The 13,789-nt window shown below is 42.0% G+C and overlaps 1 protein-coding gene across 3 annotated transcripts in view; it reads left to right on the forward strand.

Moving 5' to 3' along the window:
* Positions 1 to 13,789, forward strand: part of ctnnd1 (catenin (cadherin-associated protein), delta 1) — a 44,933-nt gene that overhangs the window by 13,076 nt on the left and 18,068 nt on the right. For 2 of the 3 annotated variants that reach the window (XM_080722004.1, XM_080722005.1), the window contains exons 2-11: positions 1,458 to 1,605; positions 3,809 to 3,883; positions 6,353 to 6,478; positions 6,607 to 6,893; positions 7,257 to 7,347; positions 7,870 to 8,057; positions 8,532 to 8,787; positions 8,887 to 8,958; positions 11,099 to 11,249; positions 13,140 to 13,341. In XM_080722004.1, coding sequence (XP_080578130.1) covers positions 1,465 to 1,605; positions 3,809 to 3,883; positions 6,353 to 6,478; positions 6,607 to 6,893; positions 7,257 to 7,347; positions 7,870 to 8,057; positions 8,532 to 8,787; positions 8,887 to 8,958; positions 11,099 to 11,249; positions 13,140 to 13,341 — 1,589 coding nt within the window. In that variant the 5' untranslated portion in view covers positions 1,458 to 1,464. The remainder of the gene's footprint in view (positions 1 to 1,457; positions 1,606 to 3,808; positions 3,884 to 6,352; positions 6,479 to 6,606; positions 6,894 to 7,256; positions 7,348 to 7,869; positions 8,058 to 8,531; positions 8,788 to 8,886; positions 8,959 to 11,098; positions 11,250 to 13,139; positions 13,342 to 13,789) is intronic. The other variant, XM_080722006.1, reaches the window with a different exon arrangement.

Raw genomic sequence — 13,789 nt, forward strand, 5'->3', positions numbered from 1 at the left:
CGTCTGTGCATCAAGAGTTGATTGATTGTTCAACTGTATCCTGGTACCTGGCTACCTCCAGTGCATATAAATAGACCACCACTTTTATATGGCAATTTAAAATATTATTAGTAGATATATCATTGTTTTAACTTTTACAATTTTTTTTTTGTGGTGCAGTCTACTTTTAAAGATTGTTTTGGGGCGTTTATGCCTTTATTGATAGGACAGTAGTAGACTGACAGGAAATGGGGAGTGACATGTGTCAAAGGTCGTCCTGATCAGGAATCGAACCGGCGACGCTGCCAGGCATCCATGCCTATGTGGCAATGCCTAAGTGGTATGCGCCTGGACCAGTAGGCCAGTGGGCCCCCCTGAATTTTATTTATTATATATATTTTATTATTCAGCCCTCCATCCTTTTCCCTTGTTAAGCCTTTTGTCCTTTAGACTGTTGTGCTTCAGGCAGCATAATGTTGCAGCAAGCTGAATGTGTAAACTTGCCTCCCTGGTTGAAATATTTTTGGACTATCTCTCTTTCATATGCATTCATCTCCCTTCCACTTCTCCCTTCTTTTTTCTCTTCCCTCCACCCAGTGGGAACAGAGACAGAAGTGCTAACAAGCATCACACGCTGTCCATGAAAACACACTGTGATAATCTCTCTCTTTTCTCTTCTGCTCTGGTTTCTCTCACGTTTCCTCTATTTTTAAATCCGTTGGAGTTGCAGGCGTGTTAGTTTAGTCTAGGACTGTCACTGCATGATTAGGGTGGAAATGATTAGGGCTCTATTATTTTTGTTTAATATTGTAATCATGATTATTAATCACAATTCTTGGTGACGATGGTTTTGGGTCCAAAAATATATTTTTGGAAGATTTTTGAAATGTGTCACGTCTTTGTTCAAATGGTTTACTGGCCTCTGATTTTATCGTGCCTTTGTTACCCTAATGGATGCGAAGATGGATCGTAGATTGTAATGGTTATTAACTCTTGTGTACTAATAAGGAGAAAAGGGAAAACGTGCAATGCTGCAAAATAAGGTGTTTTGAATGAAGTTTCATGATTGCTTATTATGAAACATAAAATCACGATTTCGGATTAATTGTGCATCTTACTTTCCATCGCATTCCTAAACTGGAATCATACACGCTTCATTTGTATTCACTGCCCTCCTCAGTCTGTACTCTCTTCATCACATCCCAGTGTCAGACTTCTCACCCCTGCTTATCAACTGAATTTCACCATCTCCTGATGTGCACAGTACAGATGGGTTTAGCGCCATCCTGACTGTGATGGTTCACTTGTTTCTTGGTTTCGGGTGTTTTGTCTAACCTGTTTCTGCTGTAAATCATATTGGTGCTGCCTTACTCTTTCTGGATGCCGGTGTGCCTGCCATAGGTACATTTCCATTTTATGTTCTATTTTTAATGGGCAATAAGGTTTTCTTTATCTTTATCTCTCGGTTCTGCTCTCAGTGTGTGAATGGAGCAGTGTGCGAGCACAGCCTCCCTGCTAGCCTCGGTGCGGGAGCAGGAGAGGCAGTTTGAGATGCTCAGCCGAGCTCTGGAGGACGAGCGCAGGTCATGTGCTGGTACCCTGCCCCGCCCCCTCCCCACCATGCAGGTAAACGCCAAACAACCCCTCTCCTCCACCACCACCCATCCTCTGAAAAGACCTCCGGACCCTGTCTGGGTTCGAGTGAGGTCACCCATTGTCATCATCCTCATCCCATCGCTGGCTGAATGACCGTTGGCCAAGAAGCCTGGGTTCAAAATGCCTCCTCAGTTTGGCTCAATTTGGATATGGTCTGGATAGTTGATCATTTGTTAGATGCCCTGGAAAAATGTTTAAACTTATTGAAAATTGGAAAGGCACCAAGTTAAAATTTGCGGTGGGCAGAACAATTTTAGAGATATATTTATGAATATGGAACAAATGTATTTGAAATACTAATGTCCTTATGAGTTTCCTCATTATAGCATGATTGATTTCCTTATACTTCCTATTTTTCAACAATATAAAGAAATATAAAATGGAACTAGTGGACATGATAAAGTGATAAATATTTTAATCACATTATATTTATCATATTGAAAACAATTATATATTTGCCCAAATTGCCCAACATTGTTTACAACGTTGCTTATCTGAGGAGGTGGGTCACCCATGCCATGGCTTCCCTGTTTTGCGCCTCACCCATTGGTGATCATCACGATTCACACATCGTTTCCACCCTCTCCATCGGATTCTCAGTAACCCTCCGTGTCTCATTTGTGAATAACTGCCCTCCCCACATCATCTCCCTCTTGTCAGTCATACCAGTGGAATACCTTTGTGTCCTCCATTCACTCATGTTTGCATGCAAAGGTCGATAGCTTTCTTGATATTGTCATTGTTGTGTGGTTCTGCTTTTTGTTTGGCTCATGTCATGATGTGCGATCTCAAAAAGCATTCATGATTGTATTTGTAATGAAAATGCACAGGTCTTGGTATTACTGTTAATTTCTAGAATCGATACCTGTGTTGACTTCTACACCCCATCTGTATGATCAGAGAGTCAGTCACTTGGTTTAGAGACTGAAAACTGACATCATCCTTTATTTCCTCTGACACATGCATAGATACAGACAGCTAGGCCTACTTATTCATTCACAAAACTCCCTGACAGACATGTTCAGTTGTGTACTACTGTGCATATACGTACCCCAACCACACTACGGCAACTTTTGAAACATCCAACATAAACCGAAACTAGCAAGCACTGTCCCACCTGATCACTTTCTCTGCATCATTATTGCCTGTGTGCACACACATTAACAGGGTCAAGTCCGATTCCCAGGTAATCTGTGTGGTTGATAAGCAGAATGCACAGAATGTAGCACAGAATGTAGGTAGCGTAACTGCGTGCGTGTGTGAGAAATGTGGCCTGTGCTGGTTCTTATCTCGGCTGTGTGTTTACAAAGGCCAGAGGCTTCGACATGCCTCTGCCTCTCCCTCACAGGCAACCAAACACCACCGTCAGTCTTAACTGACAGGTTCTCACTTGTTCTCTTCTGCCAGCCGTCTCTGCTTCCATGCTGTGTTCTATTCTCGGGAGCTTGTTACCCCTCTCTCTCCAATTTACTTCTATCTGATCCTGTTGTGCATGGCTTTTTCAAAAGTAATGTCCCCCCCGGTCTCTCCCAAGTGCCATTAAACCCTCTTTCTATGGCTGACTCGCTGTGAAAACCTGATACTACTCTTGTGTTTTTGATATGAGTGCAGCCCATTCCTTACAGCGTTGTTGAGCAACCAGCCCTCTGTGTACTTCTTTACACCCTTTGTTGAGGACAAAGCTGTAAATTGTCGTTCAAATTGGTAGGGCTCCCCATGTGGCTGGAATGGGCAAAACACACCACACCCATTATCACCATGTGGTCTGGTAATGTTGACAAATGTTGGAAAGTAAAAGAATATATATATTATATTTCTCTGATTGTTCATTCTCATGACTTTGTCATTGTTATGTTTCTGAGGTATGTATAGATAAAAAAGTGCTGTAGTCTCTTGCGTTTGTGCATGTGTGCATGCAGCCACGCACATATTTATGTCACTTGTTGTGTCATTCTCATTGTTGGGTAGTAACCTGCTGCTCCAAATGTTTGGAATAATTCAGCTGTTTGAACATGATGTGTAATTATATGTGAAACATGTGTGTTGCTGTGTCCACATCTATGTGTCCATCCCTTTCGCTCCCTATGTTTCCATGTGCATGGCTCCTGTTGTGGCTGTTTCATATTGTAGCTTTGCATGGCATTTCCTAACATGTCCTGCGTTCTCCCTGCAGAACGGGTGTATTCCTTGTGATGCAGACTTGGAGAGGCTCACACTGAACGAGGGATACATCAACGGGACACATCACGTAAGTGTTTCTGACTATAGGTAGACATGGCTTTCACTATTATAAGATACAGTAGATGGATAAGGCACGCACATTGGTTTGTTAAAATAAAGTTATTTTTCTCACTACATGCTGGAATACCCCTAAACTTCTCAGTGCACCTGTTTATTCTCTGCACCTTGCAGGTTGCTGACCCTATGCTGTAACTCCAGCATACACTGTGAAAGCGTCTTTATCACTTCCATATTCCATTGAGCTAAAAAAAACAAAAACAAAAACATTTGAGGGGGTAACAAAGCATGGAGCAACTCGAACAATGTCTTTAATAAAGCAGGGTGTAAGCAAGGCAGGAATGACAACGTCTTTATGTCGGTCACATCTTCGTCAGGTCATACCTGCTCTTTTAGCAGGGTTCCCACGGTCATGAAATTCCTGGAAATATTTTGAAATTAGAAAAATATTTTTCCAGTACTGGAAAAGTTTTGGAATTGATCAAGGGTCCTGGAAGGTCCTTTGGTTATTGATTTTGTTAATACCTCTGAAATGACAAATTAAACATTGTCAAATATTAGAGGCAGAAATTGTGAGAATAGCCGATCTACATGCTCACAACGCGGTTATTTTCACAATAAAACCGTGTTATACAAAATTCCTCTACTCTTAGTGCTCGTCAGGGTGCCCGGGTCCCCAGTTCAAATATGATTATTTTGTGGGTCACGGCCAGAAAAGGTTGAGAACCACTGCCATACACTACCTGTCTTTGGGCATTGCGCATAGGAGTAAGCGACTCGTTATTGAGCTGAATTATATAGTCCTGGAAATCGGGTTAAATATTCTGGAAAAGTTTTGGAAAAGCTTTGGAAATGAATTGGTAAAGATGTGTGGGAACCCTGTTTTAAGAAAAGGCTCCAGTTGTCGGAGTTGTTCCAGTGTTTTCTTCTTACCTGCTATATGTGTCTCCTGAGATGCACCATACAAGCCTGATTTTAGCTTGAGGCACGGTGGAAGTTGGAACCTCCCTTTAATCGTGTATTTGAGGAATTTGGTATGAAAACAAGATTTAGTCTTAAAAAAGAAAAATAACTGTATTTTTAAAGGATGGTTGTGGTACAGATGGACTTGATTAACACAATTAACGTTACAGAGCCTGAATATTATTGATTAATCTTAAAAAGCAGTGCTGCTATTTTGGTACCGTTTCTATGGAGTTGACATTACTCTTCTAGAAGAGGTCTTCCCTAGAAGAGATGTCTTCCCTGTGTATATTGGTTTATTTTTGTAAGCTGCACACTTCCCTATCAAACAGGCATATAGAAACATTACATTGATATTAATATTGCACCACTTCATTTAAAATAACATTCCTGTCATGTCTTGCCAAAGTGGATGTACCTCAACAACCAGGAAATGAATGGAATGAGAATGTGGAATGTCTTGATTCTTTTTTGCATTGTTGTTGTGAAGCGGTCTTAATTAATAGAAGTGTTTACAAAGATTGTGAAGTAAAATGTCAAATAACAAAACAATATCAAATATACATGTACATAAGGTGTGTACTAAAATAATAATAAAGGCAAGAGTAGTACCCAAGTCTCTTGTGCAAGGAGAAGCACATACATGTATGGAACATTCTTAATTAACTGTTGGGCATGTCCAATGAAAAACAACATTTTAACACTTATGACTTCTTTGTATTCGTCTATATACAATAATAATAACCAATGATTTAGGAGGAAATATCACTGTGACACATCTGAAAGCCAGGTAGATGTCCTTCCCCTACAATCTGACAGTTAAACCTTTTAGTAATTGCACATATAAAACAGTAGTGTTTTATGGTGGCCTTCCGTCAGCTACTTACTCAACTTGGTGAAATTTGGCCAACCTCAATTAGTACTGTTTTACATGACTCGTTAAAACTGCAAATGAGGCTCTCCATTGGGCTTCCTCGCATACATGAAATATTTGTTTTGATTGTTGTGTGTAGTTCAGGGTGGAGCATACATTAAACCAGGGTTCCCCAATAGGCGGCCCGCGGGCCATTTGCGGCCCGCGGGGGGCTACTGTCTGGCCCCCACCAACCCCAGTAATAATGGGGATATAAGAGCAGCAACAACACTAGTATATCGCCGTTGTCGGGTGGAATTTGTACATAAAGCCCTGCTTCATCATGCAAGGCCGTCGCACAAAAGTAGTGAAAACAGCAGATCAGATCTACAAGCACACAACGCCTCGCACCGCGAGGCGTTGTGTGCTTGTAGATCGGCTGTTTTCACTAGTTTGAAAATGATAAATGCAAAACGAACGGTTTTAGGTTAGGATTTTCACCAGACAACGACGATATCTGAACTGTCAATGGAGTAGCGGGAACGCCACCGTCGCCCCCTGCAATGTTGTGGCCCTCGGCTTGGTACCCTAGACATAATTCGGCCCTTGGGGAAAACTAATTGGAGAACCCTGCATTAAACATTTGTTTTGATTGTTGTGTAGTTCAGGATGGAGCCTGGTCAAGTGGTGCAGGAGTCATACACGGTGGAGGAAGACCCTCAGGAATCTGTCCCCGTTATCTCTGTGGAAACCAGCGATGATGGGACCACACGTCGCACAGAAACCACGGTATATATAGAGCAGATATGCTAGTTTGATGACAAAGACGTGCACACCTGTTATAATTTGTGATCTGCAAAGGCATTTATGTTTTATTACTGCTTTTGTTCAATGTCTTTTTCCCTCTTCTCTCACAGGTGAAGAAGGTGGTGAAGACCACGACCACTCGAACAGTCATCCCCTCCATGTCCGACACAATGTCCTTGGACGGTGGGGGGTCCGGCGTGGGGGGATACACCACTCCCATGGACCGGGTCTACAGGCAGGCCCCGGGAGGAGGGGTGCCCATGGACTACCCCACCCACACAGTGCCCCGCAACTATCACTACGGACCCCCGGGGGGATATGAGGACTACCGTCCTGGACCCCCCTCTGAAACCTACGCCAGTCTGACCAGAGGTGCACGCATGGATGACCGCTACAGGTACAGTGTGACTATGTGTTTGAATAGTAGTAGTAATAGTAGTAATAGTAATAGAACTGTTCGTCACACGTTGTTTGCTCAAAAACATTATTTTTAGCGTATGTTGCTCGGGTGTAGTTGTCCCGATTTAAAATGAAATTAACTGAAAGTTCCTATGATTGGCCGCTAGTTGCGCTGTTCTGGCACCAGAAGCAACATGTTCCCCATAGGATTCCATCCATTTCCCCCAAACTTTTACATTTGATTTTCTTACCTTAATAAACATTTCTCATAAATACTTTATGGTTCCTGTCGTTATGGTTCCTGTAGTTTAAAGCCTTGTTTCAATCACCATGATATGCGTTTTGTGAAAATGTCACACAGACCAGTCCACCCAGATGGCTACAGAACTCTGGATCCAAGTTACAGAGCTCCCAGCAGAAACCAGCTGGACCCCTATGCTGCTCAGCCACAGGTGTGTATGTATATGTGAGCTGCATACACATTAGTATCACTCGGCAAGGGTCATTTATTTTAACTATCCATTTAAAATGTAACGCTCAGGAGTTTACGGTGCATAGCCATCTCTTGTTAAAGTCTACCCTTTGGCAGCGAGTCCATGTGTTGGTTATTATGGTTGATTAACTCGTTTTAAGCTTAATAGTTGGTTTTGATTATTCTGGACTGCTGTTAATTAACATTACATCTCTGGTGTCAGTACCTTGTCACAGTGAATATTCATTGATTGATATGAGAGCACACTTGGTGGAAACAGTGTTGAAGGCGTTCTGGGAAGAATTTTATACCGGCGTAAAAAAGAAAATAGTACCCACCGCGATAAGCCGATGTGTCAGTAGACTTATAATTATTACTCACAAATAGAATAATGTGAATCAGTATTGTCCCATAAATTAACTATTCAGTAGCTTGATCACATCTTACTTTACTTTGGGACAGCCGTGCTGGTAGCAACTATGTGTATCCCTGGTGTGTGTAGGTTCGCATGGGCAGTAATATGGAGCTGTCAGGCCTTCAGAGGTTTGTTGCAGAACCCTATGGCCTGGAGGACGACCAGCGCAGCATGGGCTATGATGAACCTGACTATGGGATGGGACCCCCCATTCACTACAGCACCGTACCTCGCAACCACCATGCCTTCCTCCACGGACCCCCACGCAGGACCGGGTAAGAGGATGTGTTTTATTGATGAACTAGTTAAGGTGCGTGTTCCTTTTGGTGGTGATATCATGTTCATACACCTAAAAGCAGTGGTTCCCAAACCTTTTGGCCCGTGACCCAAAAGAGAAATTGTAGATCGGCTATTTTCACTACTTCTTTAAACATTTGTATTGTAATTTATGGAATTTCTTAGATTTTCTTTTTACATTATGGATTAAATTCTTTAGGAAAAAAACATTGAATTTATGTATAATTCAAAACAAAATATATAGGAAACCATAGACCCATAGAAATTGGTCTGCAACCCACGAATGGGTCCCGACCCAGTGTTTGGGAGACAGTGCCTTAAAGCCTAATTAATGCTTCGCATTGAGAAACATAAGAGATGTTTCAAGCAACCAACATGTTGCGTTGGTATTTGTAATATTTTAGGTTGGTTTGGGCACCGTTTGTATCCTAACTGAGCTCTCCTCTCCACAGGAGTTATGAGGGGACACTAGATGGGGACATGAGCGGTGCAGGGGACATGTATTACTGGGGAGGCGGAGCTCCACTGGCCCAGGGTGAACGAGGAAGCATGGCCTCACTGGACAGCACCCTGAGGAAAGGTCCCCCACCCGGAAGCTGGCGCCAGCCAGAGCTGCCTGAGGTCATCGCCATGCTCAACTATAGGCTGGACCCTGTGAAGAGTAATGCAGCAGCATACCTACAGCACCTCACGTTCAAGAACGACAAGGTAAGTGCCGCGAATACACCCATGTATCATTTGTCTTTTGGTCTTGTTTTCTGATTCAAAGTGACTTTAATGAGTGCCATGTGTGAATTTATTTTCTAGGTGAAGACTGATGTGCGTCGTATGAAGGGCATCCCATCGTTAGTCAGCATGTTGGACAACCCCAAGAAAGAGGTGTGTAACTGTCACGTTATGCCCTGTTATCTGCTGTCTTTTTTTTCCAATAAATCAGTATGGATCATTTACTTTAATTTTATTTAAGTCTTAAAACATTGATAAGCTGTTTCAAAACGTTGTCACTGTTAAAGGTATGGTAATTGATATTTTTGGGTTAAAATATATATATATTTTTCGTTAAAAGGTTAAAGCTCTTTATTCTGATAGTAATTGTTGCTCTAGAGTGTTTGTTCAGTAATACGGGTCTCCCTGTCTCTCTAGCTCTTTGACACTTTGAGTGCCTATCCCGAACTGGATTTATACCATATTTAATTATAAAACCTTACCACACAGTCGTGGGGTCCCGTTGGTGAATGGAGACTTGCGGATCTGTTTCCATTAGACGATTACATCATCGCGTCTGCAAAAATACTCCATAGCCATCCATTCATTGTGCTGCAAAAAAGCTGCTTTATCTAAATAAATAAAAAGTTTGGAACCGCATTTCTTCACAGCAATATAGCAAGACAATGATCAACCACTGATAGCTTTAGCCTGTCCATGGTGAAACATAACAACATCCGGATTATAGTTTAAATGTAACACAAAGCGTGCACGTTTTGACTCTGGCTCTTCAAAGTAAGAGCCAGAGTCCTACTTTTAGTCGGGACCACTACAAAATAAAAGCACTCAAAGTCTTATTAATTAGGAGTGAGTACCCATTTATCAGCTTCAGGGACGTGCTGGGCCCCTGATTCAGCCCGGGAAAAAGAGTTGTAGAGGCCCTCATTGCGCGCTATAGAGAGAGATCTCTCTCTATAGCGCTGCTGCTGCTACTCAAAGATTTGTCGGGTGGAAACCTTGTACGTCCAAAACCGTTTGTTTTGTATTTATCATTTTAAAAATGATTTAAACTAGTGAAAACAGCCGATCTACAAGCACACAACGCCTCGCACCGCGAGGCGTTGTGTGCTTGTAGATCTGCTGTTTTCACTACTTTTGTGCGATGGCCTTGTATGATGAAGCAGGGCTTTGCTTTGAGAAAAAATGTACACATTTGAAACTTGGAGATACGAGGTTTCTAGCCGACAGTGACGATTTACTTTGTTGGCCGCCCAGCCCCCAAAATGGAACAAAGGCCGACATTTTATTTAATTTTTTTTTCTAATGGCCGGCCTGGACCGGCCGGGAATGAACCGGCCGTTCGGGAGTTGTCCCGCTTTTCCCAATGGCCAGCACGTCCCTGATCAGCTTAGTTGTTATAGTTAGTGTTCCAGTTCCATTCTTTTCAGCTCATGTCTTTGTGTCTTTACTTAACCTACCATAAGTAATGGGAGCTGTGCCAATCGTTCCTGTTCATTATTTTCTTTCCACCTTCAGGTGAAGGAACAATCTGTGTTATAATGTTTTATAATTTTATGCCAATTATTATCCTTCATTTTGCAATTGGCCCTGAAGTTAACTCATTGAGTGCCTATCCCGAATTAGTTCGGGATATATGATCGTATCACAGGGTGCCTATCCCGAACAAGTTCGGGATATAAAAAAAAAAAAAAAAACTTTTTTTTTTTTTTGAAAAAATTTTTTTTGAATTTTTTTTTTTTTTTTTTTGGACCCCATCAAATCTGGTGAACATGATTTCAATCGCGATTTTGCATGTTCCACCCCCATACAACCCCATCTAACATACAGGGCAGCCATTTTTGTTTACATTACATGTAAAACATAAGGGCGATTATCTCAAGAATGCCTGAACGGATTTCCAATCGGATTTTTTTGTTTGAAAGCTGTGAACAAACTGCACAAATCCACTCCAATGCAATCCAGGATTGCATTGGATTTTTCAGAGCTCATTCTTCTCTGTTTTTTTCCCATGCATGAGGTGTGCAAGGTTTAATCATGGCTAAGTTGACGAAAATAAGGCTTCTAAAATGCTTGGTAGCCAATAGCTAACTTCAAGCTAACTTCATCCTCTTCCTGTACATGCAGTCATGCACAAAGGAAAGTGTTCAGGCAAGTCATGGCTGCAGGGCTTCTGCATATACCAGCATATCTCTATGGGATTTTCTCTGGCCACTGGGCGCCCTCTAGTGGTGAAAGGGGTGGCACTAAATGAGTTAAGTGTGCTTCTTGGATAACATCTTGTCACTCTGTGTAGGTGCACCATGCGGCCTGTGGAGCTCTGAAGAATATATCCTATGGCAGAGATCCTGACAATAAGATTGCCATTAAAAACTGTGATGGAGTCCCGGCCCTGATAAGGCTGCTGAGGAAGACTCGTGATCAGGACCTCACTGACACCATTACAGGTAGGGCTGTCGCAGTTAGGAATTTCTGAAGACGATTAATCGTCGTACAAGGTACTCGTGATTGACAAATATATTGTCTTTTTTTCCCCTGCATTTTATGCCACTATGCTAGTAGGCTATGAGCTTTGGTAATACTCATACTGTACACCTGAAAATAGCGACAATAGCGATAATGTTTATCACGATCCAACATCTATACTCTAGTCTAGTCGCCGTCTCTGTGTGATCATTCATCATCATCCCCCTCCAGAGCAGAGTAGCAGCGCTAAGCTAAAGCTGCATTAAAGGCATCGACTCCAGTCCTCTGTGTTGAAACGAAAGTTTCAAAAGGAATATAGTCCCGGGATGTGTATGGTACATGTGTCTGTAGTTCCGAGCTTCGGTTGAAACAATTTTTTTAAGCATGTTTAGTTAGCCAGCCAGCCTGTCTGTGTGACTGCAGTGCGTGCCGTGCTGCTGTTGACTCTTGACTGACTGAGGAGTTGAGTTGTTCCACTTCAAACCAACCCCCTTTTCAAAATGAAAACCAGCTTAACTCATACCCTGCCAAAAAATATGTTTCTATGATAAAAACGTCTTTAAAACGTCTTTTTCACTATGGACCTCCCTGCCAGACGTCTTCTGAACGTCTTTTTTTTTTAAATAATAAAAAAAAAAAAAAAAAAAAAATTGAAAAAAAAATTTTTGAAAAAAATTTTTTTGGACCTCCAACAGTGTACTAGGCATGATCGCGATCGCGAAATTGCATGTTTAACCCCCATACCAACCCCATCTTTCAAACATGGCAGCCATGTTTGTTTACATTTGAAGAAAACATAAGGGCCCCTTTCTCCTGAATGCCTGAACGGATTTCCAAGCGGATTTTTTTGTTTGAAAGCTGTGAAAAGCATGCACATGCATAGTGCATGATCTGTGCACGAATGTGTGCACCAGCGTGCACACTATTTTTTTAACCCTTTGTTGGTGAACCGGCAATATAAGAGGTCATCCCACTTTAAATATGGCACCGACTGAGTTAATGTGCATTATGAGTTCCAAACATGATGAAAATGTTGGAAAACATGCAATATTAAATGCACACAAAATATTAAATTGACTTTGATTAATCACTTTCAACTGCCTTATTTTGAATGTAATATTATTATTCATTACATCTATTGGCGAGAAGAGAATATCTACAAGCTCACCAAACATTGTGATGTGATGCATTATGAGCTTGTACATCGGCTATTTTCGGCAATTGGTAATTCAATATATATTCTAGGCCAGGGCTTAAAGCTGCACTCTGTAGCTTTCATGTCCTAACCAGAATTAAATCAAACCTGGGTCTCCAGTGGAAGTGCTAATGTTTCTACTAGTAGAGCACACCTGCTTGCTCATGGGAGAAATTGAATTTTGACCTTCAGGCAATAATAACACATACATTTTATTTGCAGCGCACTTAAGTGGTCAAACCCTTCCACAGTTACTAAATACCTACTCTACCATACAGATTGTACAACATAACATTTTATTCACTAAAACAAAGTTATAGTGTAGCTTCAAGAGCTTAATTTCCTAAGCCTATGAGTATTGTTGCAAGTTACTATTAAAACCTCCACCGGCTGTCTGTCAGTCTGTCTGTCCGTCGTCACGTCACACTTTTGGCCCTACTCTTATCTCCTGCGTTGCCCCTATCCATGCCAAACTTTGCACACACACTCCTTGGCTGGCAAACCACAACCTCCTCCCCTGATTTCTCACATGCCTCTCTTCTAGCGCCACCATGAGGTTGTGTATACAAGCGACTTGGCGGTCACTTATCTCCCGATTAGGGAGTCTTACTGGTTTAATGAAAAATATGACAGCACATTTGATGGTTCTGAAGACTGTCTCCCCTCCTGTCTCCAGGCACACTGTGGAACTTGTCATCTCATGACTCAGTAAAAATGGAGATAGTGGACCACGCACTGCACGCCCTCTCTGACGAGGTCATGGTGGCCCACTCGGGCTGGGAGAGAGGGAGCAACGGAGCAGGTGGAGGAGAAGAGAACTGCAAGCCCAGGCATCTAGAGTGGGAGACGTCTCTCACCAACACAGCTGGCTGCCTGAGGTATGAAGGGATGGAATGGAGCAATAGAGGGGAATAAGCATATCGTTGCGGCCAAACGCAAACTTTGCGTCTCCTTATGTTGTGTATGACAGTGTTGCGCATACAGTAGGTTGTAAAAATGTGACACATTGAGAGCTTGAAGAGAGCTATTTTCGCAGAACAATTTCGCCATAAAGATATGGCTAAAATACGGGCACCAGCTTGAAAGTGCCTACAGTAAGTCTCTGTGCTGTGGGATTTATATATATTTCACCAATGAAAAATATTGGCAAGCGCTTGTGAATAAAGAACAACAATCGAACACAGGTACTTAAAAAAATAAAAATAAATCAAGTGAACATACAAGGCTGTAAGTTTCCAGCTTGACTAATCTTTTTCGTTTTTTTAGTTAGAGTTGCTACTGTAGCTGTGTGGTTTGGGAAAGAACTGTTAGCTTCATTATCTTTTG

Source organism: Nannobrachium achirus (genome assembly GCF_963921795.1).
Source record: "Nannobrachium achirus genome assembly, chromosome: 3".
NCBI lineage: Eukaryota > Metazoa > Chordata > Actinopteri > Myctophiformes > Myctophidae > Nannobrachium > Nannobrachium achirus.